The 26360-nt window shown below is 26.3% G+C and overlaps 4 protein-coding genes across 5 annotated transcripts; 1 reads left to right on the forward strand and 3 right to left on the reverse strand.

The window, feature by feature from the left end:
• Positions 1-2936: 2936 nt before the first annotated feature.
• On the forward strand, positions 2937-7800 carry LOC145840408 (twisted gastrulation protein homolog 1-B-like). Of its 2 annotated transcripts, none has more exons than XM_082947659.1 (3): positions 2937-3283; positions 5869-6081; positions 6628-7800. In XM_082947659.1, exons 1-3 carry the CDS (start codon positions 2980-2982, stop codon positions 6894-6896), a joined length of 786 nt encoding a protein of 261 aa, XP_082803785.1. In that variant the 5' UTR covers positions 2937-2979; the 3' UTR covers positions 6897-7800. The 2 variants fall into 2 exon arrangements, with proteins under 2 accessions (XP_082803785.1, XP_082803787.1); XM_082947661.1 differs by having other exon boundaries at positions 6631-7800.
• A 1249-nt stretch (positions 7801-9049) lies between these two features.
• On the reverse strand, positions 9050-14156 carry LOC145840854 (CD82 antigen-like). The gene is made up of 8 exons (XM_082948195.1): positions 14074-14156; positions 13440-13539; positions 12938-13035; positions 12617-12691; positions 12031-12123; positions 11813-11962; positions 10095-10178; positions 9050-9503 (listed from the first exon to the last, which is right to left on the reverse strand). The coding sequence occupies exons 1-8, from the start codon at positions 14134-14136 to the stop codon at positions 9435-9437; spliced, it is 732 nt and encodes a 243-aa protein (XP_082804321.1). The 5' UTR covers positions 14137-14156; the 3' UTR covers positions 9050-9434.
• A 2067-nt stretch (positions 14157-16223) lies between these two features.
• Positions 16224-19177, reverse strand: LOC145840321 (mitochondrial carnitine/acylcarnitine carrier protein-like). Its single transcript, XM_082947541.1, has 3 exons — positions 19049-19177; positions 18004-18088; positions 16224-17537 (listed from the first exon to the last, which is right to left on the reverse strand). Exons 2-3 carry the CDS (start codon positions 18052-18054, stop codon positions 16608-16610), a joined length of 981 nt encoding a protein of 326 aa, XP_082803667.1. The 5' UTR covers positions 18055-18088; positions 19049-19177; the 3' UTR covers positions 16224-16607.
• A 1278-nt stretch (positions 19178-20455) lies between these two features.
• Positions 20456-23649, reverse strand: LOC145841544 (rho GTPase-activating protein 5-like). The gene is made up of 5 exons (XM_082948901.1): positions 23628-23649; positions 21959-22036; positions 21343-21498; positions 20732-20837; positions 20456-20654 (listed from the first exon to the last, which is right to left on the reverse strand). The coding sequence occupies exons 1-5, from the start codon at positions 23647-23649 to the stop codon at positions 20456-20458; spliced, it is 561 nt and encodes a 186-aa protein (XP_082805027.1).
• Between the last annotated feature and the right edge of the window lie 2711 nt (positions 23650-26360).

Below are 26360 nucleotides of genomic sequence, written 5' to 3' on the forward strand. Positions count from 1 at the left end.
CATAAGTCTTTGTTCAAGTGAATTTTAGGCATGTTTTATGTGAGATTTGTTCTTTTTAAAAACAGTTTTTTGAATTCATGTTTTGTACGTCTAACACTTTTAAAATGTGTTAATTGTCCTTAATTTATGTAAATTTATTTTTTTCATATGTAAAAGCTCTTACTATTAATGGATAAGAAGATTTACGAAAATAAAATATGTTCATTATACTTATTTTAAAATCTACTAACGTTGAACAGCATAGTTGTTTAAAATACAAACGTTTCTAAGTTTTATTTTTATTACTTTCTTTTCCACACTGTACACTGGAATTTATTGGTTTTTAAAGTTTTATAAAATAAAAAGATTTAAGCTGTGTAAAAAACAGTATTTCTGTTACATTTAAGCAGTTTGAAAAATTTTCAAAAACGGTTCTTTTTTTTTTTGTTCTAGACTGAGTACGAAAAAGTATTGAACTAAAAGCGAAATTAAAGATTTTAGAATACTTGTTTTACTCAGCTTTTTATTGATATATACTTGATATTAAAATATACAATTTTTCTTTTAAACAAAACAAACAAATGGAAAGTTTGCTTATCAAACAAGCTGTATTGTTCAGCGTTGTTAGCTTTGAGGATATCATCATTTAAGGCAAGGTCCTACTACTTGGTAGTATGTTAAAGTAGTCAAAGGTTTTTGTTTGTTGTTAAAATTTAAAAGTATGTGAATATTTTAAATTTGATTAGTTTTACTTAGATTCAATAAATTAAGCTTAGTTTAACTTTTGTAAACTTTAGTAGAAAGCTTTATTTTGAAGGAAGATGTAAGTAAAAGTTTAGATTTTGTAGGTAGCGTAAATGTATCATTTTATTTTAGATAAAAGTCGTAACTTTTAGTGCTGTTAATTTAAAAAATATATAAGTTGAATTGATTTTATTAGCAAGCTTTATTTTAAAAACAAAAATATCTACTAAACTGCATAATACTTTTCTTTCTTTATACAGAAAAAGATTTATATAAGTAGTTAGATGGTTCTATTGCATAAATGTACTAAAAACTAAAAAAATTCTTGAAAAGTGTTGAATTTTCTTAACCTTTGTTTGCTATGGATTTTTTTTAACTAATTGTACTTTGATACTTAAGAAAAAAATCAAGAACTTGTTTTAGACTTTTTGTCGGAAACTTGATCAAATGAGATAAAAAATTTAAGAATAGTTTAAAGTTTTCCTTTATTTACTTGAAGAAGTTAAGGATTCAACTTAATTCTTTATTCTTATAAGTTTATAAACTGTTTTTTTTATTTGCTATGTATAAACGAGGTTTAACTAGTAGTACAAACAAAATAGGGTTAAAAAAAAATATTTTTTTTACCTAATTTTGTACAAATATGTAGAATGTATTTAGATGGCATAAGATCATTGTTGTATGATTTATAAGACTGAATTTGTACATAAAAATGTTTATATGAAAAGTACAACCATTTATGCTTTAAAAAATGTTTAAAATCGAATAAAAAACACCAAAACGCCGAAAACTACTTTGTTCCAAAATTTTATCTTGAAAACAAAGCTATTCATTAAGCCACATTAAGCCTCGTAACAACACGAAAACAATTTGTTAAGCATTCAATAGCAGCATCAGCGCACGAAATGCCACCAATGAAGAAGGCAAGCTTCTCCAACATAGAAAGGTCATTGACCGTCGAGATTAAGGATGGAAATAAAAGCGAAGCCGTGTGACTAGTCAATCGGAACTGGCGACACTAAACGGCTTAAGACCGGGATAATCCGCTCGATTTCAGCGGAATGCCGCAAAAGGTTAAACCGATCGACGCGTTCCAAGTCTCAGTAATTATTTGCCTTTTCTTACAACTTGAATATTTTATTAAAATCATGTAGTATTTTAAAGACGAGGGTGTTCATTTTGTTTTATAAATGTTCAAGTATTACTTTTTGTCAAGACATACTTGTCTTTCGTTAAAACAGTAAAAGCAACTTGATTTACAAAAGTGCAATCGATTATTTTGCATGATAGTGAAATACATGAACGTTAAACATTTTAAAGAAACTGCCTCGTTTTTAATTAGCCTAGTTCAGTTTTTTTTATCATTGTTATTATTGAATAAAAATAAAATTTTATAAAACCAGCATAATTTACTTAAGCAGATTAAAGTTTATATAGGTTTTAGTTGAAGACTTATTACTAGAGTTATATATGCTGTACATAGGTTTCCTTAGTATATAAAACCAAATATATTTTTTGTTGAGGTTTTATAAAGTTAAGATATTAACTAAGTACTTAAAACCATACTGCAAAGCTGTACTGAATTTTAACTTTTTCCGCTTTTCTATTGATTAGTAAAAAGTATCAGTTTCATCTACAACTTTACTACTAATTATATCATTATTAAACTTAAATATGTTTATGATCAAAAAATAAAGGTTTTATCAGTTTACTGTTTCTCTAACTTGAAATATCTACAAAATTTCTAATCTTTTGTCCTGCTTTGAAATGCAACGCTTTAATAAAATCTTACAGCTTAATTTATTTTTTAATCTTACATAAAAAAATATTTTACATTTATCAACACATAACTTATTCTTAGACAGAACAAACTATATTTTATACTTTAAGCATTCCTTAGACGGTTAATTTTGTATTATTAGTTTACAGTAGGTTTATGTAGTGGCAATACTTTAACACAAGCTAATATACTTTAAAAGGGGTTTTCAAAGTTGGGCGATATCAAGTTTTTGGTGGTGATTTAGACTATCAGAGGGGTAAGTGAAAGTAAATTGGCAAAGTTAGCTAGAAAAGGGGTGATTATTTTTTTAATTTCTGCAAGGAGGCGATTATTAAAACGAGGTTGGAAAGCACTGTTTCAAAATGTGCTTGAAATAAACTAATTAAACGAGAATGTTATCATTTAAAACTTCAAAACCAACTTTACAGATTTTTTCATAAACTAACGTTGCAACACACCAGACAAACTCACAAAAGATGCGGAACATCTTCATCACCTGCCTGCTCCTCTCCGTCCGCTCCTCCTCCTGCACCCCGCTCTCCTCCTCCCAGCTCACCTTCGAGGAGCACGAGGAGCAGCTCAGGAGGGGGGAGGTGGAGCACCAGGTGCATCCCCAGGAGCACGAGTCGTGTGACAAGGAGCAGTGCGCGTCGATAGTGTCCTACTGCCTGATACAGGAGATGTGCAGTTGCGACACCAGCATGCTCGAGAAGTGCGGATGCTGCAGGGGGTGCGCGGTGTGTCTGAGCGACAGGTTCGATCAGTGCAGCGACTGCGTAGGTTGGCTGTTTATTTGTTTAAATGATTTGTATTATAACTGAGTGAAAAAATTATTAAATTAAAACACAGTTAGTCTAACCATCGGATAGTTATTTTTGAGCATCGATCACTTTATCGTGATGAATAAATACTTATGTGATTGTCAGGCTTCTCAAAAACAAGTCGAACTATTACTTTGCTAATTAGACTGTCATTTATTTCAATTAATAGATCAACATTGTTTGCCAGTAGAGCAACTGTATGAGTTGGTTGATTATAGTTTTTTGTTCTACTTTAATCCTTTGAAACTAAATAACTTGCCAATCATTTTTATATTTTTTGTTAGAGTTTTTACAAGAAATTTTTATATCATTTTTACTATAGATACTAAAAAATTAAATAACATAGAACGACTGTGCCTGTTTCAGTTAGTTTAGACATCTTTCTATCTTAATTCGATACTTTTGATTGAGCTTAACCAGTAATTAAACGTTAAATGATGAAAGTTATCTTTTTTCTTTAATTTAAAATCTTAGTTTTAAAACTAATACCATACAATACTGTTATACTCCGTTAAAAGGTTAAAGGCTTTGGACTTTACAGTAGCATTTTAATAACAAATATTCATCCTTAGGGTTATTTCTTGCACTTGCTAATTTACTATTTAAACTTTTTGTCAGTAGTACTATTAGTCTTAAAGTGTTCTCTTAATTCCTAAATACTTTTATTTGAAAATGTTTTCTTTTTTTTTTACTTGAAACTATAGTGTATGTAACTTAATTTATTTTAATAAGTATGTTACTATTTTTAAACGAACCATTTCGTTGTTTAAAGTAAAAAATATAAAGCTAGTCCGGTATTTTTTAAGTTTCAAGTGAATAAGCACATAGTTTTTTTTTAATTTTTGTTAGAAAAATTAAAAACGAAAGAAAAAGCTTTGAATAGTTTTTTTATATCAAACGGGCATTTAATCTTAAATACGTCTCTTTTGAAGGCAATTTACAATTTTTAATAAAAAAGTGAAACATTAACTATTAAATATCTCTCTATTTTTCGTAACAGCTTCTTGGAATATAAATTATTAAAACATTTTCAACATGCTTTCATGCTTAGAAAGGTTCTTTTTGAATTATTTTATACACAATAACCCTGAATGAGATTATTGAAGTGTGAAATTATTTCTAAAAGCTGTCATGTTACACAAAAACAGCTTTTAAATTTGTGTAAACAGGTACTTTTCTTGTAAATACAAGTTAACTCAAGTGTACGATGAATACAGAGTAGCATACACAAAAGTCCAATTCAAACTTACCTGTTGATGTATTATGTTACTTCTTATTCATACTGTACAAACAAACTTCATTATTTGCCATAAACTTGTTTACACAGTTACAGCCATCGGTTTAATTTGTTGTGCTTATGCGTAAAGGTCCTCGAACAATAGTAATACATACACTGTTAAAAGTTTATGCTCGGTTACAAAAAAGTTTTAATAAATCATTGAATTAAATCTTAACTATTTTTAATGAGTAATTAAAATAAATAAGCAACAGATATATACTAACAGCATAAACAGTTTACTTTTTTCAGTTTAAAAAAGAAAACTTCGTAATCAAAAAAATGTTATGAGATCAACTGTTTTACATTATATAAGCTAATTTTTAATACCTTAAAAAAGTTATCTGAATCTGAAATTAAAAAACGCTAAACCATGTTATATACTTCCCTTTTCATTTGGTAACTAAAACAAGATCAAACATAAAACGTCTTATTTGCAGACGGAAATGTTTTATTAAAAATGAATTATGAAACAAATATTTAACTTTAACTAATTAGCAATACTGTCTACGTTATCAAAACTAAATCACCAAATAACTTTTTTTTTTATTGTAATATATTTTTTAGTGGACAGCAATCGATTGTTTTTAAACTATAATAAATTTTATAAGATAATTTGTTTTTTGAAACTTATATATAATCAAACTATATAAAACTTGAAAAACAAATAAAAACTAAAAAAATTTGCATTGTTGTTAAAATATTTCTGCTAAAAGTTGTCAAACATCTATTTAAAACTATCAATCAGTTTGAGTACTTCAAATAATAGTTTTAAAAAATATCAATGTGTGAATGTGTTTAAATATTTTAGGCTTTGTACTTTTATCATCGATTTTGCTTCATATAAAAACTTAAGTCTATTCTACTATTTTAAGTTTTCAAACTTTCAATTTGTAAATTGTAATACAAACAAGACATTACAAACTATTTTGCCAAGTTTCAAAGTGTACCTTAATGAACTTTATCCTCAGATGATACTAGTACTGAAATCTGTTAAATGATATTTTCACTAAAATAATTATAAAATAAAAACCGGGTTTATTCATAAGTAGTTTCAAATATACTATAAACTAAAATAGTAAACTTCTTATAACACTGAGTTATTTAAAAAAGTCAAAACATTGGTACACTAATAGAAAATATGTAACTCTTTTTGTTTTTCTTTACTTAAATCTTACACAAGTTTTCTTAAACTAAGGTTAATTTTTAAACTTTACAACACTCTGAAACTGTTCAACTGCTTTTGTTTTATTGATTTTTTTTTTCAGGCATACCAAACAAACAGACGTACAAGGAAATAGCTGAGAACGTACAGCTCGTGGAAATGAGCATCTTCAGCGAAATAGAGCGTCCCTCGCCGGCACTTTTCACCAAGTGGACCGACAGACAGTCATCCAGTTTGAACTACCAAATATTCAAGTACCCCAACGTGGAGCGACTCACATCAAGCTCGCACCACCACAGCAGGCATCACCAAAACGGTAAGTTACAGTCAATTAATATTTTCCTTATCTTTTGTTGTAAGCAAAACACAGAGAAGGTAGAAACATATGTTATTTTGTTAAACTTTTTTGTTCACATAACTTGTATTTATAAACTGACTGGTTAAAGACAAGTTCTGTTTTTTTTTACCTTTATAATTGAGCAATAAGTTATTGTCATGTAAAACTTTTTCAGTTAGTAGGCAAATACAAACATTTTTTTCTTTTCTGAATTAAGTCTTAAAGTATACTAGTCACAAGTTTTAGTTGTTCAAAAAACAGAATTTAACTTTTAAAACAAGTATAAATACTAACAATATGCTTGTCTGTTTTGTTCAATAGTTTATATTTATGTTATTAAAACTAATTTTCATATGGCTGAAAGTTCGTTTTTACTGTTTAAACAATATCATTATAAAAACCAAAAAAATATTTTATACTTTACTAATAGCTAAAAAAGTGCTCTTGAACCGCACAAACAAACCAGACAAACACTTTATTTTTTTTTTGTTAACAAGCTCACAACAATCAAAACTTTCAAACAAGCAGGTCCAGTCAGGAGAAGGTTCACCACGAGGGACTACGAGCTGGCCCTGAAGAACCTGAACCGGCACGCTGACGACCCGGACGCGGTGTGCACCGTGGCCTTCGTGGACAAGTGCCTGACCAGGGACAAGTGCCACAAGTCGTGCGAAGCGATGGGAGCCAGCTTCTACGGGTCGTTCCACCAGGGGTGCTGCGGGTGCTTCGGCCACTCCTGCACCTCCAACACCTTCCACCACGCGTTCCAAGCCAAGTGCAGGAACTGCATTTAGAATTTCAAACATTTTTTACCTTTTTTTTTCTAAAAATATTTGAAGGCCAGTGTCACGCGAAACTGTTAAAAATGAATAACTTGAACGATAGATGCAAAATATTTTAGTAAGAAAAGTATTTTGTTAATTTAAACAAGTTTTCTTTTGGCTTGATTCACTGTTTTCTTGGTTTTTTATTAGTATCGAATAACATTTTATCGTTAATTTTTCTGTTTGTAAAACTTTATTTTTGTTATGTGTTTAACTATATATTTAAAAACTTTTTAATTCAACACTATTCTTATATCTATTTTTTGACTGCGAAAAATGGGGCATTTGGGAAACAATGTAAGAAAATAAAAAAGTTGTAAAACCAATATGTACCTCTAAAATATAATTTGATGTAGTGTTTTGTTTATTATACGTAGTTTTAACTGTTTACTTTTGCCATTCATTTAGATTTTTTTTTTAACAACTACAACAACGAAATATGTTTTTCGGTTTTTTTCTTTTATAAATCATACTTTTCCAAGACATAGAAAAGACAACTATATTCAGATTATTTCAAAGTCTCTAATTGAATTTAATATTGTTCTTTGTCTTTGAAAAAACGAAGCATTATAATTTATAATGTTCACCTTCCTAAATTCAATACTTTTGTGAAAGACTTTTCTGTATTTCTGTAGCAAGTAAATGTAGTACTTAATCAACTTTTCTTTATTATTTGTACAAAACTTTTTTTACCGTTGTCATTAAGCTTTTAGTTTTTAAAAAATACTTAACTTAACTTATATATATCGACCTCAAAAGATAATTTACAAAATAACTTTCTCTAAAGATTTTCTTTTGATTCAATACATAAAACTATAACCTGATTATGTCTAGACTTGGTAGAATTACTTTTTTCTTCCATGCTTTATTAGTTGTAGAACCTTTGTTTTTTTTATAAATTTGACATATCAAACAATGGAATCATTAAATTAGTTTTTTTTTAAATCCTTAAAACTATTTTAATTTCAAATTTTAAGTATTTTGATCATTTAAGAGTTATATAACTATTTTTATTTGGTAAAAGTATTGTTGTTATAAATATATCGTTTTCAACTTTACATATAGTTTTTAGGTATAATACTTAAGTTCTTCTAAGTTAAGATCAAATGTCAGCAATGTAAAAGTTGAAAGCTATAACAACCATTCAAGAAATATATTCAGAGATTTTTTTTTTAATTTAGCTATTTAATTAGCTTACTTTCGCATTTAGTAGTCACTATTATAAAAGATAATTACCCATTTACCTTATTTTCTAAAATTTTACATGCCAAAACATGAATACTTCGAACAATTACAAAAACTATAAAAAGTGTATTCTAGTAATAAATTTAATTTCTATAGTTTCATAAATCAGCAAAAGTAGTCTATACTAAAGTTATCTTTATTTAAATGAGGTTTGTTTTAACAATATATATATAATTAATAAAACTGTGTCCTACCTTTTTTTAATGCTAAAGTATGATCATCTTTATACTGTACTTTATATAAAAATTAGTATCTTAAACAATACTACATAGGGTTTTATCTAGACTAAACTATGTGAAACAAAAACTTTTGAAAATCAATTATATTTTATCATTCTATAACTTAGTTAAAAATTTTATTGAAAGTACATTTTACAACATAAAAAGTTTATTTACATCAAAAGCATTCGCTTCAATAATCTTTGTGATAATGCGTATATTAAGATGGTGCACAATTAGTTAATTCATTTAAGAATAATCCTGTTACTGGTATTTCTTCTAAAAGAACAGAAGTATATAACTTAAGTGTTTAAAAAAACTAATTACTCGTCAAAAGTTTATCAATGAGACATAACATAAAGTATTTTTAACATAAATTTCTTTTGTTTAGTTTACCAGAATTTTTTAAGTTTAATTTGAAGATCGCTTGATTAGAATTAGTCTAATGTGAAATAAGGAACTTTAAATTGTTTATTAAAGTTTGATCACATAAAAAAGTTGTTATAGTTGTGTTAACTATTACTTATTTTTATTAAAACTTATTCTTAACAATCTTAAACTTATATTTTTCATCTCAAAAATAATACTTTATTTTAACTGTTTAATAACAAATTTAAAAAATTAATATTAAATTGTTATACTTTTATACTTTCACTGCTTACTTTCTTTAGTTTGATATTTGGATTAATAGACTTTTTAAGCTGAACCTAGAATTAATATTTAAGACAATTTTATGGAAATTAAAATGCTCATGTATAATTAAAAACTTTATCGAAACTTCAAAACCTTTAAAATGATAAATTGGTATTTAATCACCAAAAAAATATTTACATAACAATTTTAGACATAAAGCCTGATAAGCATTAAAAATATTTAAAAAATTATTCAAGATTAGAATTTTTAGTTAGTTAAAACATAATATTTAAACTTAATTTATCTTTAAATATTTTTCTAATCATTAGTTTACTGTTTAAACATGTCTATCAAAATACTAAAAGTGAAGCACAAAAATTTTTAAACGCTTTAAAAACAAGAAGAAAAACAGTTAGTAAGCTTCATATTGCCCATCTTTCATGTTTCTGCACAGAATAATGGCAAGAATCAATCCTAGTAGCTGAAAATAAGTATCTTTGTTATAATTAGCTTTTTAGGTTTGTTTATATACACTTATAAATCAATAAAAACTTTAGTCTTTTGGTGCACGTATATGTTTTACGTGAATGATGAAATCATGTTTCTTTAAGCCTTATAAATTTGTGATTAATTTCGTCACATTATTTCAACAAACAAAATGTGGAAATAAAAAAGATGCAGTTCAATTATGAATTAAAATATAATTGTTATAGAAAATTTTCTATCGAACAGTTAATAGAAATCTAAATCTCTATATGTATTTGTTTTAGATACACATAAAATTTAAAAAAAAACTTCTAAAGTTATTAAAAAGACAATGAATTTTGCTTAAAAGAAAAAAAAATTACTTTTAGTTGAAAAATACTTTTAAATACTAACAAAAAATGTTTTCACAACATTTTGGTCGCATGATTTTTTTCTTAACATTAAAGCTTTTTTATATAATTTGTAAGTTTGTTTTGATAAATAATTTTTAGCCAAAATTTACGCTAGCTCTTATATGTTTAGTATAATTAATCGTTCGGTAATTATAGCAGTTGTTAATTCTTTTTTTTGATAACAAACTAAATACCTCGGCAACAGCAACACCGACTATGGCACCTCCAATGCTGGCCATGTGGCTTTCCAGGTACTCAACTGATTTCTCGTAACATGGCTGTTTGATTGTAAATGTAATTACTAAAGTTGTATAGTAAGAATATCATAGTTTTAAGTATCTCAAATCTTCCCTTGGTTGTGTGTTGTTCTTCGTTATTTTTTTGTCTTTATCAAAATCGTTTTAAATAAAAAGTTTTTTATTTTCCAAAAATTCTACAAAGTTATAAGTACACGTTACATTGCCCAAAGTTGTATAGAAAACATTTAGATATTTAGAACGCTAGGCTCCTTTGTTTTTTAGTAAGCTTTACAGTAAGTTTTGCTTGCGTATACTTAAATGTAATTATGAGTAGTTATATTTAATGCATCTACCATTTGAGTTGCACTTATTTACATTATTGTTCTTGTTCAGTGTTTTTGGTGTCGTATTTTTCAGTGTTTAAAAATTAAGAGTATACATAAACTTTTGCAAACACTATTTAGTTATAAGTTTAAGTATTTTTTTAAGGAATTAAAGCATGTTTATGTATTTAAAATTACTATGAAGTTTTTTCTTCTTAAGAAAAGTTTAACTTTTCTTGAAAACTATTTTAAGCAATAATAGCCTTTTAATATGGTTTAAAACTTATTTTGATGATTTTTCGATGCGGGAATTTGTTAAGTAAAGGATTTGTGCTTTTGTCGAAATTAGTCATGGTGTTGTTCAACAATATATGCTTAAAAAAAGCTTAAAAGCACGAAGTGAATTCTGTATGTCCTTTGTTCAACGTCAAGTACTTTTCGTATAAGCATGCAAAGAACCTTAAAATAGTCTCCTCTTATACTGATTTAATTTGCATTGAATACAATTATAATCAGAAAATATGAATATGTTTGATAAAATTTATAGTGTTTACTTTTTATTTTATAACTTCGTTACTTTTATTATTTGTTTACAAAATATATACTTTATATATAGTACTTTTTTTTTTTTTAACGTTTTTTAAGTTAAAGGACCTTAGGTTTAAAAACCATAAATAATAAAAAGATCAAAATATTGTTTGGTTACAATTTTTAATTTCTTAATATTGATACTTAACATTTGTTTTCTTTTATTGTTGTAGATTTTAACTTAATTAAACTTTATTTTCGAAACTGTGAATACTCTACTATAATTTATACACCTAAATGTTTAAGATTAATGTTTTATAACATATATGTTCAAGCAAAAATAAAAAAATAGGCAAAAATAGCCTCTGTTGCCACTTCAAAAAAAAACGGGTCCAATATCACACAAATTAACATTATAGTAAACTTACAAAACAAGTTATAATGTCTAATACACGTGTTATTCTAAAAAAATCTATACTTCACTGACATTTAATTAGTCGTGTTATACTAGTAAGCATATAAGTCTTAGTAGTAGTAGTCTTGTTTAAACCGCACACGGTAGTTGCCTCATATATAAGTTAATGAACATTTATGTTCTTACAACGTAATCAATAAAGCTTTTACGCAACACCTACTCATAATCTATTCTTAAATTTCAGTAACAATAATTATTACTATATTCTAACGATCTCTAAAACTCTGTTTTAATATTCTACCAAAAAATGCAAACAGCGTTAAGTCGAAAATTATCAACTTTTGTGTTTTATATCTTGAACCAATGAAACATTAGTAAAAATAGAAACATTCTTCAGTTCAACTTACCTTAGTGTACATCGCTTTTCCATGCTTGTCCATGTTAGTACACTCCTTCTTGTCGTAAACCTTGCAATCCTCACCTGAAGTACATGTACACTGGTAAGCTTCGCTTTTGTACCAGTCCTTGCATCCTCTTGTAAACCCGCAGCATTTGAACTGTAAATATAAATTATAATTTAAAAATATTGCTGATGGTTACTAAAGGTTGAAACAATAAAAAGTACCATGGACTGAATAGACTTGAGACCACCGGCTTCCTTTGAAGTATCTTTCACGTCTTTTATTTTGCTGAATTTATCAAGCAAGTATTTGCGTACCTAAATTTTTTTGATGTAAATAAGTTATAAATAACTAATATATTAAGTAATTTTTTAAACTTTATAATTAAGTTAGCTATAAGAAATAACATACATATGCTGTTTTATTTCTGTACCTTAATTTTACTTTAACTTTTTATAGTTTTTGTTAGCTAAATTTTGTATAAAACACAAAACTATAAGAAGTCATTCATAAATATTGCGATGGTTATAGCAATCATTGTATTAATTATTTATGCCATTCTTTGCTTTACTTTTTTTCAAAGACAAATTTAAATTTTAATCTAAAGATAAGAAAATTTTTCTGAAATGCATCTAAAATTTCGAAACATGAAGAAACTTTATCTATTTTAAAAACATATAAAATATAGTAAAAGTTTTGTATATAACTCTGAAGTATATGTTTTTTTTTTTTATTATTTTTATTTCTTTATGGTTTAAATAATTTTGATGATGTTATATATAACATATATAAAGAGTAAGATTTACTAACCTTGTTATGTTCTGCCAGCATAAAGCATCCACAAGAAATTTCCATTAGCAAAATGATGGACAAGAAAAATATGTACTGTTCAAAAATTATGTTTTATCAAATTTATTCTATTTGATTTTTTATAGCTTTTAAACTAAAAGGCAGTGTTCTAAGTTAATAAAATAGTAAGTCAACTGTGTTTTACAATGGCAAATAAATATAATAAAAACTTAAGATTGACATATTTTCAAACAACATTATAAAACACATGTCGCATTCTAAAGCTTCATTATAGTTAGTGTTTGATGAAATTTAAAAACTAGTTTACATAATATAACCAACAATAGATAGAAGAGATCTTGATTCCCTGATTGCCCCACAGCAGCCCGCAAATCCTGCTATAAAAGACGTGGTTCCGACCGTCACCAATACTATTCCACCTTACAGAATTATATTCAGTTAGCCTAGGCATTTTATATAGAATTTTTATTGTGTATAAGACTTATTCTTAATATGCTGTTTGTGAGAGTTAAAACTGGTTAAAGAAGTAAGCTGGCTTATTAATATCGTTTTCTAAAATTAAAAAAAAATAGTTCGAGCAACAATATTTTTTTTTAAAGATGCTGAGAATAGCTTTATAAAATTTTAAAAACAATCTTTAACTCTTTGAATTGATATCTGCATTTTTCACTGTTTAGTTTGCGATCCTTGAATAAAGTATTACCTACAAAAAACATATAACGATAATAAAAATATCACTTGTTTCTAAAAGCATTTTATTAAGTTGTTAAAAATAGATTTATAAAAACGATCTGTTACGTACAATCATACTTTAAAAACTAACTTATTTTCATAGTCTCATGTCCAAGCTCTCCTATAACATCGTGAAACTTACCAGGTGCCAGAACAGCAATTCCAATGGCCATGAATGCTATACCTACCACCTGGTAAAAATAAAATGGAAATTTTTATACTCAATTGTGATTTTTCTTACAAATTTTTATCTTAAATATAAAAAGACTGAATATTAAAAGAACTGATTTTATTGTTATTGTTTTGGGTTATTCTTCATGTTTATCATTTAGAGATCTGAAATATTTTCTCAAATAGTTTTCATTTTACAAACAGATAAAACACTTCATACAGTAAGTACATCTAAAAAGTAAAACTTTAAAAAAAAAAATTCAACTTTAAGGAAAAGTGAGGCATAATCTTTAAATTATTTTCTTATAATCTTAGTAACTTTTTTTTGTTAACTTTCGACGTTTGTACACTTAATTTTACGAAACTACTTCACTGAACTTAAACCTAAATCGAACAATTTTATACTTGTTTATTTACGTAAACATTGACAATTTTTACACTTTTTGTATTTCAATGCTTATAAAAGCAGTGGAAAATCTGTAGAAACCTACTATTAATGTTTTAAGATTTAATAAAGTCAAACAAAATTCAATAAAATATTGATAATTACAAACCCAAAAAACGGTGTTGAATATAAAGAAAAGACACTTTCCAATGTTTTTGCAGCACTCAACCATTTGTTTATTTTGAATTAACAAAAATACTTTAAGTTCATTCAAATTAAATATAAATGAAAATTGTTAAAACAAAAAGTTTTAAACTAAACCTTATATTTAAACTGCTTGTTTATAACATAATAATATAAAGTTTAACACTGAATATCTGTTAGTTTAAAGTAATTAAAAGTATTATTAAATTTTTCTTTAACTGCCTGAATAATTCTTTAATGAAAATAAAACTTTATTTCAAAATAGTTTGTAGGCGGTTAATCTATTTCCTTTCAATCTTTTACCTAGAAGCTTTTGTTTATATTTTGTCGAACAAAAATAACAAAACACTTATTAAAAATAATTTACTAAGTAAAAATTTTGAAACTTATGTGAAAGCTGCAGTAAAACCAATTTTTTTAGCAATATATTTTTACATACATTTTGGTATGAAAAGGGGTAGCACAACAAAACAACAGTGCTTCTGTTTACGATAGGCGTTTTTATCAAAAAGTATAATAGAGTTATCGTATTTTTTTAAGTACGCAATTTTATGAATAAAATGTTAGAAGTAGTTAAAGAACGTTATAAAACAACTTGTTTGTGTTCTGTTCGATATATTCCTAAAAATATAGTCACAAAGCTTCACTTAAGTTTTATAGTTTTTTTTAATCTAATGTTATATATTTGGAGTATTTTTAACTTCCATAGCACAATTTATAAAATTTGATAAAGTTTATTTGTATTTTTCGTTGTAAATATTATAAAATAAAAATAAAAAAAATTCTCAACTTAGTGACAAAAAGTTTGGACATTAAAACTGTAGTACTAGCTTCTATCTAGGTGTTATTTGATAAATATTAGACTGTAAAAAGTTTCAAAAGATTATAAGAAAACCTTTTAAAAAAATTTGAACTACTTGTTTCATTTTCAGATCAGAAACAAAAATAGAATTAAATGTTTTTAGCTTCTTACGGAATCTTTTATTTTTAAAAGCTTTTGATTAGTATTTCAAATGACAAAAAATAAATTTATATTCTATAGATTTTGTAGCTTTTATTAATTATTATTTTCTTATTTTGTTTACTAACAACTATAGTATCAGTTATAAGAACACTTAGTACTTAGACCAAACTTTTTGAGCCCTTTTTTCTTTCAATAAACAACAGTATTTAACAAAATTCACAAAGTTTCATTAAAGTTTATTTACGTACTAGATTTTTCTTTAATTTTTTTTTAACTAAAATAGGAATAAAAGTCTCTTCCATTATTAGATTCAAAGATTACATAAAGTTTTCTCTCATTATTAAAATAAAACTTACTAAATACTCTAAGTTATTTTTATCTTTTTTTTTATGAATTATTATTCTTCGGCAACATTTAACTCTGTTATAACTTCGTTTTATTTTTCCTTTGGAGTCAAAGACAGCTTTCTAAGTTTTGATATATTTTTGTTAATCATTCTCATTTTTTATTTACATATTTTACTGATTTTAAAACTACATTAAAAGCTTGCAATTGGTGTAAAAAAGGAAAAACAAAAGTTTGCAAAGTATTATCTACAGGTTGTGATGAGCAAATTATTACTTAAAGATTACAATTGAAAACTTTATACTAAAATAAACTATATTTTTTTTTTACTTTCTGCAAACACAAGTACATACAAGTTTTCTGTGACTGATTAGAATAATTTTTTCAATAACAAGAAAAACCTACTAAATTTGTTGAAAAAATATAGTAAAACGTATAAATTTATAACAAAATAAAGCTTAGTTATACAGTATTAGATTGACTACTGAAAAACTACTATGATATTTTACAGTGAATAAACTTGGATAAATTAATATCATTAAATGCGAAATTTTTTTATTTGCAAGATATTTTAGACAATCTGTATTAGCAAAAGTTAAATAAAACTAAGATGTTTTAAGTACATAGTTTAAATATACATTTATTTTTTGCATTAACAAAAAATAAAAAGTATAACACAAAAATACCAAAATATTTAACCATAGTTTTTTTTTATCCTTTAAAATACATACTTTTATAGTATTATATTACACAATAATTAGCTACCTATACTTTTATAGTTTTTTTAATGTTTTGAAACTTGATGAAATGTCTAATTTATAAAGATTAAGACTTTAATATTTTTCTTTAAAGCAGTCACGTCAGATTATAAAAATAACATAATAGTTATTTTTTCATCAGTTTTATAATGTTTCACAGTACTTTCATTAATTTCAGGCAAAAGTAATTTTTATAAAAACATGAAACACTAAAATAAATAAACTACCTAAAATTAATGGGATATATCTATTTTAAAACGTAAATACAGTTTAGCTTTTAACACAATAGCCTAATACTTGTTCGCAACCAACAAAAAAAAAATCTGTTAAAAAAATTTAAATAAGAATTAGAAAACAAAAAACAATTTTTAAAGTTGTTAATTGAGGCAGTAGAACATTGATTAAAATAAAGAAACTTAAAAGTTTACAAAACTAAACGTAACACAAAAACTTTTGTGCGAGCTCGTACGCCAAAAAACTGCACACGTTGGCCGGGAAAGCCCTCAGCATGACGGGCACAAACCCGCGAAAAAGTCCCCTGAAACCTTCCTTTCGCACAACGTCCACAAACAGCTCCTTAATGTTCCGGTACTTCCCGTTAGGCGCCGTCTGAAACCTGGTCTTCAGCCCGTCGGGAACGATCGCCACCGACCAGAACATGCATCCGGCGGTTCCTCCCGCTATTATGACGTGCACGGCGCTGAGCTTTGAACCTTCCTCCTGATTTGCGACCTGCTTCATGGCCTCGTAAGCCGCAAAGTACACGCCGAAGGCGGGAACGTTGCGGCAGAGGGTCAGCGAAGTTCCTCTGAAAATCGATCTCGCTCCTCCTCCGCGGTACAGCTTCCTCGCGCAATCGACGGGTCCGTTGTAGACCTTTCTCCCGGAGTCCTGCTGTATCTGCAGCAAGCACTTGATTCGCTCGCTAGGTGCCGCTATTATCGAGCTGAAGAGGCCGGCGAACGCGCCGCACGCGAAGTTCTCCGAAAACACCAGCTTGTGGTTGGGGTCTTTGTGATAATCGATAATATGGCTTTTGGCGAGCCCGAAGCTCGAAAACAAGGTGGCGAAAATGGGGGCCCTCACCGCCACCGGAGCACCCATTCCCTTGTACAAGCTGCGGAAACCTTCGTTTCTCACTGTTTTTCTGAAGCAGTCAAAGGTGCCGGTGAACTCTGGTCTCCTGCCCCTGACCTGCTCTCTCATGGTCTGCAGCCTGACCTTGATGGTGTCGAGGGGCTGGCCGCAGACCACTCCGCAAGTTCCTCCGAAACCTCCCGATATGAAGTTTTTGTACAGGGGTTTCACCTCCTCCTGGTCTGATTCATTCGGAAGACTGTCCAAGCTTGAGTAGATGTTACTCTGTAAGTATTATAAGAACTTAGATATCAGATAGGTTCATAGTGCATATGAGTTTTTATAGATAATTTTTATAAAACTAGAGTATTTACTTTGAAATAAAATGATAGTCATATAAGTAGCTGTGATGAAAACTTAATTGCATTTAAATATTTCTTTATAACTAGAGTTTTTTTTTACTATCAAGTATCATAAGGTAACGTATATACTGAACTTTTTAAAGTTTAAAAGTTATTTAAGTTTTTTTTAGAGTTATTAAAGTAAACGAGTAAACTATGTTGCAATCTATACTACTATAAATTATTTTCCTAAATATTTAAATACAAATATTTTTTAATGCTGTAGCATAGTTGACTACAATTTTTAAGAAATAATTTAAGAAACATTTAAGTAATCAAAAACTCATTTGAAATTATCGATAAAAATATTTTAACAATAACTTCTAAAGTCTAATTTTTCATAAATTTACCAGTTGTTGTAGATTTTTACTCTGAATAAGTTCCTTTGAAGCTGATGACATTGCTTCTTTTTATTGCTATAGGTTGGAACAAACTCTATAAAATTACTCAAAAGTTTATATACTTCAAAAAGTATTCTACGTCATTTTCTTTTCTAAAACATTAGTAAAACAGTTTAGAATTTAAAATTTTTAAATACTTTTACTTAGTGTTTTAAGAACTGTGTAAGATTTTTTTTCTCTTTTTTAGTGTTATTAAAAACAGAAAATTTAATAAAAGTTATGCAAAAATTAAGAGTAAAAGGTTTTATGTATCTTTAAATAATTTTCCTAAAAAAGCATTGATAATTTGTTTTGAATATTTTCATAGAGCTTTTACAAAAACACCAAAAGCTTTTTCAAGCAGTGATTGTAAAACTTTGCAATAAACTTTTATTGATAAAGATTTCTGTTTTAAAAAAGGCAATTACTTTGTTGTTATTAACATTTAGAATTATGAAAAAAAAACAGCTTATCTTTACTTCTACATTTTAGTCATAACAAAAGTTTTTTTGTAAAAAGAAATACGCAGTAAGTTAGGTATACATATATTTCTTTTATTATTTCAATCATTAATTTGGTTTAAAACCGCATTAGAACCGTAGTATAAGGTATCTTATTAATTTTAACATGCTTATGAAATTAATTTATTTTTATAAACTGTCTCAACGTTTAATTAATATTTAAAAACTCATGAATCCTTTTATGATAATTTAGTTTAAGCTTATTTATTTTCAGACTGTCTGAGAATATTTGTATTTAAAACTTTTTGTTTTATGCTGTTTCTTTAGTTGATATTTATTTTTGTTTTCAAAAATCTTACGTTAGTTATGTATGTTTGTAAATATAAACATCTATTTTCTTTAAGTAACAAAAAGTATATACATTTTCTTTTTTTTTTTTTGTACAAATATCTTAGTATAAAAAAGTACGTTTAAAATTACAACCTGGAAATAACGTACAACTACTAATAAAACCAGTTTCTACAAAACAAATAATTTTTTTTGCCACCACTTACCTTTTTAAAATGATCATAGCTGCTTAAAATCATTCAAAAATTCAAAAAACTATATATTATACTTAGTTGATAACTTTTAAAAGAATCATTAAGTAATGTTGTATTAAAACTTGATTGCGAAGTTTACTAGTTCAACTGCTTTACATGCCTCAGGGTTCTAATCAAACTTAAAGCGTTATGTAAAATTTTCCGCTTCACTAGTCAACTATAGCGTGCGCAGATACCACTATCAAGCTCGTGTTTTTGTTATGTAACGTTGAACATAAAAGCAGTTATTTATTGTTATATATTTTTAAAATAACATGAAAAACTAAAAAGTGCTCTTATGAGTGTTCTAGAATTATATAAAAATCCTTAAAGTAATATAAAACTGCATTTTAGTTGTTTTTTCAGATTTTGAATGAGATAACACTAAATATATTTTATCAATTTGAATAAAAGAGTATTGCTTAGCTACTAAGACCGAAATTCTAAGTTTAATTTCTTAAGTTAAAATTTCAAAACTTTTATTGTAATTTTTTTTAGTAATTAAAACTTACCAAAAGCGAACTGTAAAATAATTTTAACAGTTAATAAAATGAAAACTACATTCAACACAGATAATAATAGTTCTACAAAATATATTTCCACAATATGTTATTATTATTAAAATTTATTATCACTCTGTTATAATTACTTAACAGATTTTACTTTACATTATGGTTTTACTCATATAGAAGCTTGTCTTATAACTTATTTTAATAATTTTGAAAACGTTAAACCATTGTTTTCTTTTGAATAGTTAACACTTTACGACAATAATCTAAAAAAGATAAAGAGAAAACTAACATGTTGCTAAAAAAACTTTGAAGTGTAAGAAATAATTTAAATTTGATATCATAAACTATCACAAAACTCCTAAATCATTAAAAAACAAATAACTAATCGCTTCAGCAGCCTAATTTTGGATATAATACAAGCAAAAATAACAGAAATATTTTTTTATCTACTCAATGGCACAAAGTAAAGAAAATAAAGTTTGAAGCAGGAGTCGGCAGGTATTTGGTGGTTGCGATGCATACTTAGAAAATTAAAATATTTGTCGGCCACAGTACTAGTTTTAGTTTTTATTCTTCATAAAAAGAATCCGAAATATCTAATGTAAGTTTCTAATCCCGGTAAATTGTGCTTAAGACCTTTTTGTTTTTTACTTATCAATCTAAACTCCTAAATATCTAGTGTAAATTTTATTTCTTTCACGGGCCGTGATTTACGTTTCGCAGGCCTCATCGTAAGTTTGATAAAAACATCCTTGCGTGCCGCAGCTTGCCGATTACTGCTTTAAAACCATGCACAAACTTTTAATTAGTAATTAATACCTAATGTATTACATAGAAAACAGTCGCCTTGTTTTTAGGCAAACGTCTATTATTTCAAGTCCGGCACTTCTGGTTTTCCGTTAAAAATAAACTGGTTTTGCTTGATGCTGATTCTTACGACTTCGCACAAGCTGGTATCCGCGTTAACTTTGTGCAAGTTGTCAATTATCGGATGAAACAAGTTCGGCCACCAACATACAGCCAGATTTCCTTCGTCCATTTTGTTGAGATTCGCATGATTGGAAACCCTGCAATAATTTTAATATAATTACTGCAGTAATATAATTTTGTAATGAATGCAAGAATTGTTTTTAACTGTACAAACTTGTAAAGATGGTTGCAAACGTATTTCAAAGTGTTGTAGTTCGCGGGAGGTAGCTTCTGATAGCTCCCTCTTATGGACAGAACTCTCGTTGAAGACGGAGGTATTTCTGTGCATTAAAAAAAAATCTTTTTTTATTAATATTTTTATAAGTATACATAAATAAAACATGTTAGTTTTCTTGTTATCGTAAGTGAGTAAACTGTAAATGATATTTTGATGTTTATATAAATCAAAAGTATAAGTACTAAAGTTTATGAACTTCTACAAAATTATACTGAATTTTTTATAACTTTCATTTAGCAATACAAACAACGCATTTTTACTAATACTAACTGATGTTTGCAAAACAAACACTTATTTTTTTAACAGTTTTGTTAAACTTATAAGTAGTTAAACTGTCTTTAAAAAATTTACAAACATAAATTTAGATTTAATTAATAAAACTTCAATTGTTTTCAGCAAAAAAAAGCAAAACAAATGTTTTATGTATGAATATACTTTGTTCAACTAACGTTTCACTGTTCAAAAAGTACAAATGTTTTTTAACAGTCTCAAAATCTAGTATTTTAGGCTACGTAGTATAGTATGTTTTATAGCAAATTTATACTCACCAATTGCCATTTTCAGCTCATCATGCAAATGGTAGGGTATGATTGGTTGAGGTAGATTGTTGTCACTGAAAAACCACTTCAGCGCTGCAGACACCACATTTCCTGATTTCTGACCGGAACGCCTTCCAAGGTATGCATCGAAGTCCAGTTTTCTATCTTACAATTTTATTTTGATTAAACTCAGTACATTTAATTATTTTTTTATCATTAACTTTTTAATTAAAAGTTGTTCTTTTTTCAGATCATTAAAAGATTAAATAACAATTATTTTTATTGTTTTGTTTTTAGTTTTTATTGACTGGACGCATGGAATATAAAGTGTTTTTATGCCATAAAGTCAAAACTTTTTGAAATACTTAATTTCTGATTTTATAGGTTGCAGTATAATAAACTTAAAGATTTCCCAAATTTACTTAAGTTTTTAAAGTTAAGTACTTAAGCGAAGCATAGTATAAAAGTTACAACATATATTTTCAAAACTTTATTACTTAAATTGTTCTATAAATTACTTATTTCAAAACAGCACAAAAAAAAAACATGTTTTATCCAATTCTAATAGTTGTATTATAATATTTTCAACTACTTATTTTTACTGCATTTGAAGCTAACTTAATACCTTGGTCGTACATGTTTATGAAAATGTTTCTGTCTTTATTGTTGGCAGGAATGCGGTAAATTCCTTCCTGGTCGATACCTGAAAATGTAAACAGTCTAATAATTTTAAAACCTTAATTGTTACTAGTTTTTTCTAAATTATAATAAACACTAGAAAGTTGTAGATGTTTTTTTCTCTCAACAGAATTTTAATTGCAAAGATGTTCAGAAAAAATAAAGCTTTAAAAAAAAATTGTAAGAATTAACTGAACATTTTAATCTTCATTTTTATCTAAGCAATTAGTAGAACAGAGTCTTGGAACACAAAAATGCTTGACCTATTTTAATACTACTGCTTTTCTTACTGCAATCAAATATATATTTAATAAATAAAATTTGTCACAACCAGAATTTTTAGTAAAACATAAAAAAGTTGCTAACAGAATCTGGGTTTTAAATTTTAAAACTTGGTGTTTATACCAATGGTTCACATGGGGTGAACCAGAACACATTAGTGTGCATAAAAGTTGTTTTATTGTACACACAAAATTTTCAAAGGTGAAAATCATTTTAATAATGACGTTTCTGCTATGTTTATTGTATAAAAAGCTAACTGTTCAGACCTGATAGGACTTAAGACGCTATTTATTTAAATTTTTAACTTAAAAATGGTGTTAAGAACTTTTATTGTGGCTCTTAAAAAAGCTAGAAGTAAGAAAATTTGTGTTTTTTAATTAAAGTTTTTACTTTTTACCGTTTGGTGCAAACATAATTTATTTTCTTGTAATTTACTGTGCTCAGCTGTAAAAATTTTTAAAACTGCTTGTTTATACAACAACCAACAATTGAATAATACGTTCTAAAGTTTTTATTATTTACATTCAACCTAAAAATTAAAATCAAATTAGACAAATACACAATTTTTAAGTTTTAAAAATATTTAAGGAAGTAAAAACATTTTTTTTTTTATCTTAAAATTACCTTTTATCCTGAAAATTTTTTTTGTGTTGTAAGTTTTATAAAAATTACATACCTATGTAACAGGGTTGATGTTATTTATAGTCTTTTATTTTTTTATTTTTGTAAAAATTATCAATTATAACAATATATTTATATATAGGTTTCAGTTTACAGCTATTTGTGTATACAACATAACGTTGAAAAACACTTATTCCATAACAGTTTTACAAACAGAATAAGAAGTTGTTAAAACTTACAATTTTTTTCCAAGTAATGTACACTTTTTTGGACGAACAAAGGCACCATAATTCGAGTTCCAAATACTAACTCTTCAACATTTCTTGAAAAATAATTGGAATCTTGTGTAATAACTGTGTCTTTTCTTGGTACCTTTTCGTTTAATTTTGGAATTTTATTTATATCTTCTTTTAATTTTTTCCTTATTTCTTTTCTTGCCTTTTTTCAAAAATTATAAAAATGCAATATTTTTTAATATAATCAGTAGTTATAATTTTTTTTTATATATCTTTAATTTAAAGAACTGGTCTGTTTAATCTTTGCAATTTAAACTTTACTTTTTTATAAAACTTGTTGCAATTTTTATTAAAAAAATTTTTTTGTAGCATTTTGACGTTTTTAAGTCCTTTAACACTTATAAAAACATACTAAAAAAAATTTAAGTTTTTTTTTATTGTATTTTTTATTAGTATAAAAGTGATTTCTTTACTCACTCGAAAAGCTGACTACGTCCATCTAGCAAAAAAAAACATAAAAATCAATATTACTTACATTAGCAATAATAAAGTTAGCATACATCTGAACTTGAAATGCCTTTTCTTCATCCATTTACGTGCTTAAAATTCAAATTAATAGTTTCTATATAGTATATAAATTGGTTAAAAAAAAATCTAGAAAAATTTAAATTAGCTTTGTTTCGACTTTTAATTGTTTACAACACAATAAAAAAAACCTAAAAACTGTACTGTCAAGCTAAACCGTTTTTAGATTTAAGATCTAAAGTCAACAACTGTCATATAAACTATCATTCTAGCAAAAGTAAATTTAATTGAGTTATTAAGGAAGTTGTTATCGCTGGCCAGTAATAAGTTATAATTACTATAAATAAGTATTAATATTAAATACAAAATACGTAAACGATGCATTTAAGCAAAACCATTAACACTTTTTTTTTTTCATAAAAAAAAAATTAAAAAATTGTAAAGTCAAAGTATCAAAATGTTCTACTTATGGTTTAAAGCAAATAAGTGACAAAACTTTTTCAGCAGTGTTTTTATTTTATTAGTGCTTGTTAACTGTCAAGTTTTCTTTACAACTGTTTTATCAACGAATCTATATTTCACTTCACAGTAAAACTATAATTTTCTGTGAACACAATGCAAATCTAAATCTTAAATACTTATAAAACACAAAATATATTTGAGTTTATACATCTAGATAAAGCTCTTTTTTATTGTTAAAATAAGTAGATCAGTTCTATGTACGTCATTTATAAAAAGCGCATTACAGTAAGCAATCGACGACAATTGTAGACGCCATAGTTATTACACTGCAAGTAAATAAGAAGTCTAAACGCAATTTTTTAAACAAATAATAATTCAAAAGTAAAGTTTGTAAAAAAACTTTTGTTTATAGTTTTAGAAAAAACCTACTTAAACCATGTTTTACTTTATAGCCTTAGATTTCTAAAAATTAATGTATATCTACAACTAAAAAAGTTTTAATAAGAAATTTAGTTGTATACTTAACTTTTTGTACTCGTACTATTTCTAAAAACTTACAGCTACTACTAAATGTTGTCTAAAATTGTAATTATTCATGCTAAAACGTGAGTCATCGCATTTATAAATGGAATAAATTATTTAACAATAAAACAACTTAATGTTCAGTAAATTAAACGATAAAACAAAACTTGGTTTTATTTTGATTAGAACAACTTATAACAAAAACTAAAACTGTTCTTTTTTTTTTAATTTCAAAAAGTTTAAATAGTTAGTTTAAAGTTACTATACATAGTATGATTTGTTAACAAATAAACACTTAAGTGTTTTTTAAGCAATATTTCTAAACCTTTACTGAATATACAAAAAAATGTTTGCAAATAATTAAATGTAAACAATAAACCACTTAAATAAAGGTAGTTATACATCTGTTCTATTTCTGAGCTGCAGTACAAAAGAACGCTTTTAGTGAGGAAATGAATATATGTTATCTGTCTATTGGCCTTGTCGAATAGTTCTTTATCGGTTTTAGTTTGTACGTAATAAAGAAGGACTAAAAACTAAACTATTTGTTTTTGTATATATATTCCTTATTGATTACCTAAAAATCAAAAAGTAAATTTACTAAAACAAGTTTTATCAAGTCTTTTTTTGCAATCACCTTTAAAAATAATATTTTTTTATAGATATATATCTAATAAGTTCTCAAGCTATAACTTTAGTTGTCTAAAAGTATTTTAAATTAATATACTATAATTAAGTTAAAGTAGTAGTGATTTCATTTCTAATTTTATGTATTTACAACTTTGTATACATCATAATTCATCTACTTAAAATGTATTGTTTAATCAAAAGTTAATAACTGTTTTAAACGAGTTTTATATAAAAAACAGTTAAGTACAACAAACTAGACAGCTTAGCTGTTTGTCTGACTTTTTAAACCCGATTTATAAAGATGATAGTTTGTATAAATGTAAAATTTTATTTTAATTTAAAGGCACACCGTAAAAACACAGCTTAAAAAAATTTTTCATGAAGTTTTATTTTGCAGTAAAACTAAAGATGTTTTTTTTGTTAGTTGTTTTCTGAAAATAAAACATTTTTATAGAGAACTGGTTAAATGCTATGTACAAAGTCAAAAGTTAAGTAAACTAATAAAGTATTTAAAGATAAAATTTTTGATATAAATAAAGTGGTGAACGTAACAATAGTATTAAATAAAATTTTTACATTTATACTAAAAAATATAAGCACTTATTGATTTGGATATGCATTGCTTATTACGTATAAATTAAATGTTTTTTAAAACTAATTCAAGCACGTTTTAATATTTGATAATAACTAAAACGTTATTAATAACAAGTTATCAGAAGTAAAAACGTTTGTATAAATAATTCAAAGACTGCAAACTCATTATTCAACCACAAACTATAACGATCACCATTTAATCCTAAATTAATTTGTTTTTGTAGTGCATATTGATGTTTGATCAAAACATTTACAACAAAAATTAAATAAAAGTAAAACTTTTAAAAGTTCATGTTTTTTATACTACTTTTACAGCTATTTTAATAGTTAAATGCATAAGTATAATTAAAGCTAGCTATTTTTTATAAAATACTGTTTTACTCAAAAATTTTTTGAAATTTATATAAATATCCTTTAAAATTAGCAAATTTAAAACTTAAAGTTCCAAATTTAACAAAAAAATTGAGTATCTAGGCT

The sequence above is a fragment of the Thalia democratica genome, chromosome 7 (assembly GCF_965202585.1).
Source record: "Thalia democratica chromosome 7, ktThaDemo2.hap1.1, whole genome shotgun sequence".
NCBI classification, from domain to species: Eukaryota; Metazoa; Chordata; class Thaliacea; order Salpida; family Salpidae; genus Thalia; species Thalia democratica.

Bases quoted from the DNA above. Each gene is read 5' to 3' on its own strand.
- LOC145840321 (XM_082947541.1), bottom strand. From the start codon at position 18,054: ATGTCATCAGCTTCAAAGGAACTTATTCAGAGTAAAAATCTACAACAA. The intron at 17,538-18,003 runs GTAAATTTATGA...TAATACTTACAG, and splicing joins GTAAAAATCTACAACAACTG to AGTAACATCTACTCAAGCTT.
- LOC145840854 (XM_082948195.1), bottom strand. From the start codon at position 14,136: ATGGTTGAGTGCTGCAAAAACATTGGAAAGTGTCTTTTCTTTATATTC. The intron at 10,179-11,812 runs GTAAGTTGAACT...ACAATCAAACAG, and splicing joins GAAAAGCGATGTACACTAAG to CCATGTTACGAGAAATCAGT. The intron at 9,504-10,094 runs GTATTTAGTTTG...ACTTATTTTCAG, and splicing joins TCGGTGTTGCTGTTGCCGAG to CTACTAGGATTGATTCTTGC.
- LOC145840408 (XM_082947659.1), top strand. From the start codon at position 2,980: ATGCGGAACATCTTCATCACCTGCCTGCTCCTCTCCGTCCGCTCCTCC. The intron at 3,284-5,868 runs GTTGGCTGTTTA...TTTTTTTTTCAG, and splicing joins TCAGTGCAGCGACTGCGTAG to GCATACCAAACAAACAGACG. The intron at 6,082-6,627 runs GTAAGTTACAGT...CTTTCAAACAAG, and splicing joins CAGCAGGCATCACCAAAACG to CAGGTCCAGTCAGGAGAAGG.
- LOC145841544 (XM_082948901.1), bottom strand. From the start codon at position 23,649: ATGGACGTAGTCAGCTTTTCGA. The intron at 20,838-21,342 runs GTGAGTATAAAT...TTTAATGCACAG, and splicing joins TGAGCTGAAAATGGCAATTG to AAATACCTCCGTCTTCAACG. The intron at 20,655-20,731 runs GTTTGTACAGTT...AAATTATTGCAG, and splicing joins GTTTGCAACCATCTTTACAA to GGTTTCCAATCATGCGAATC.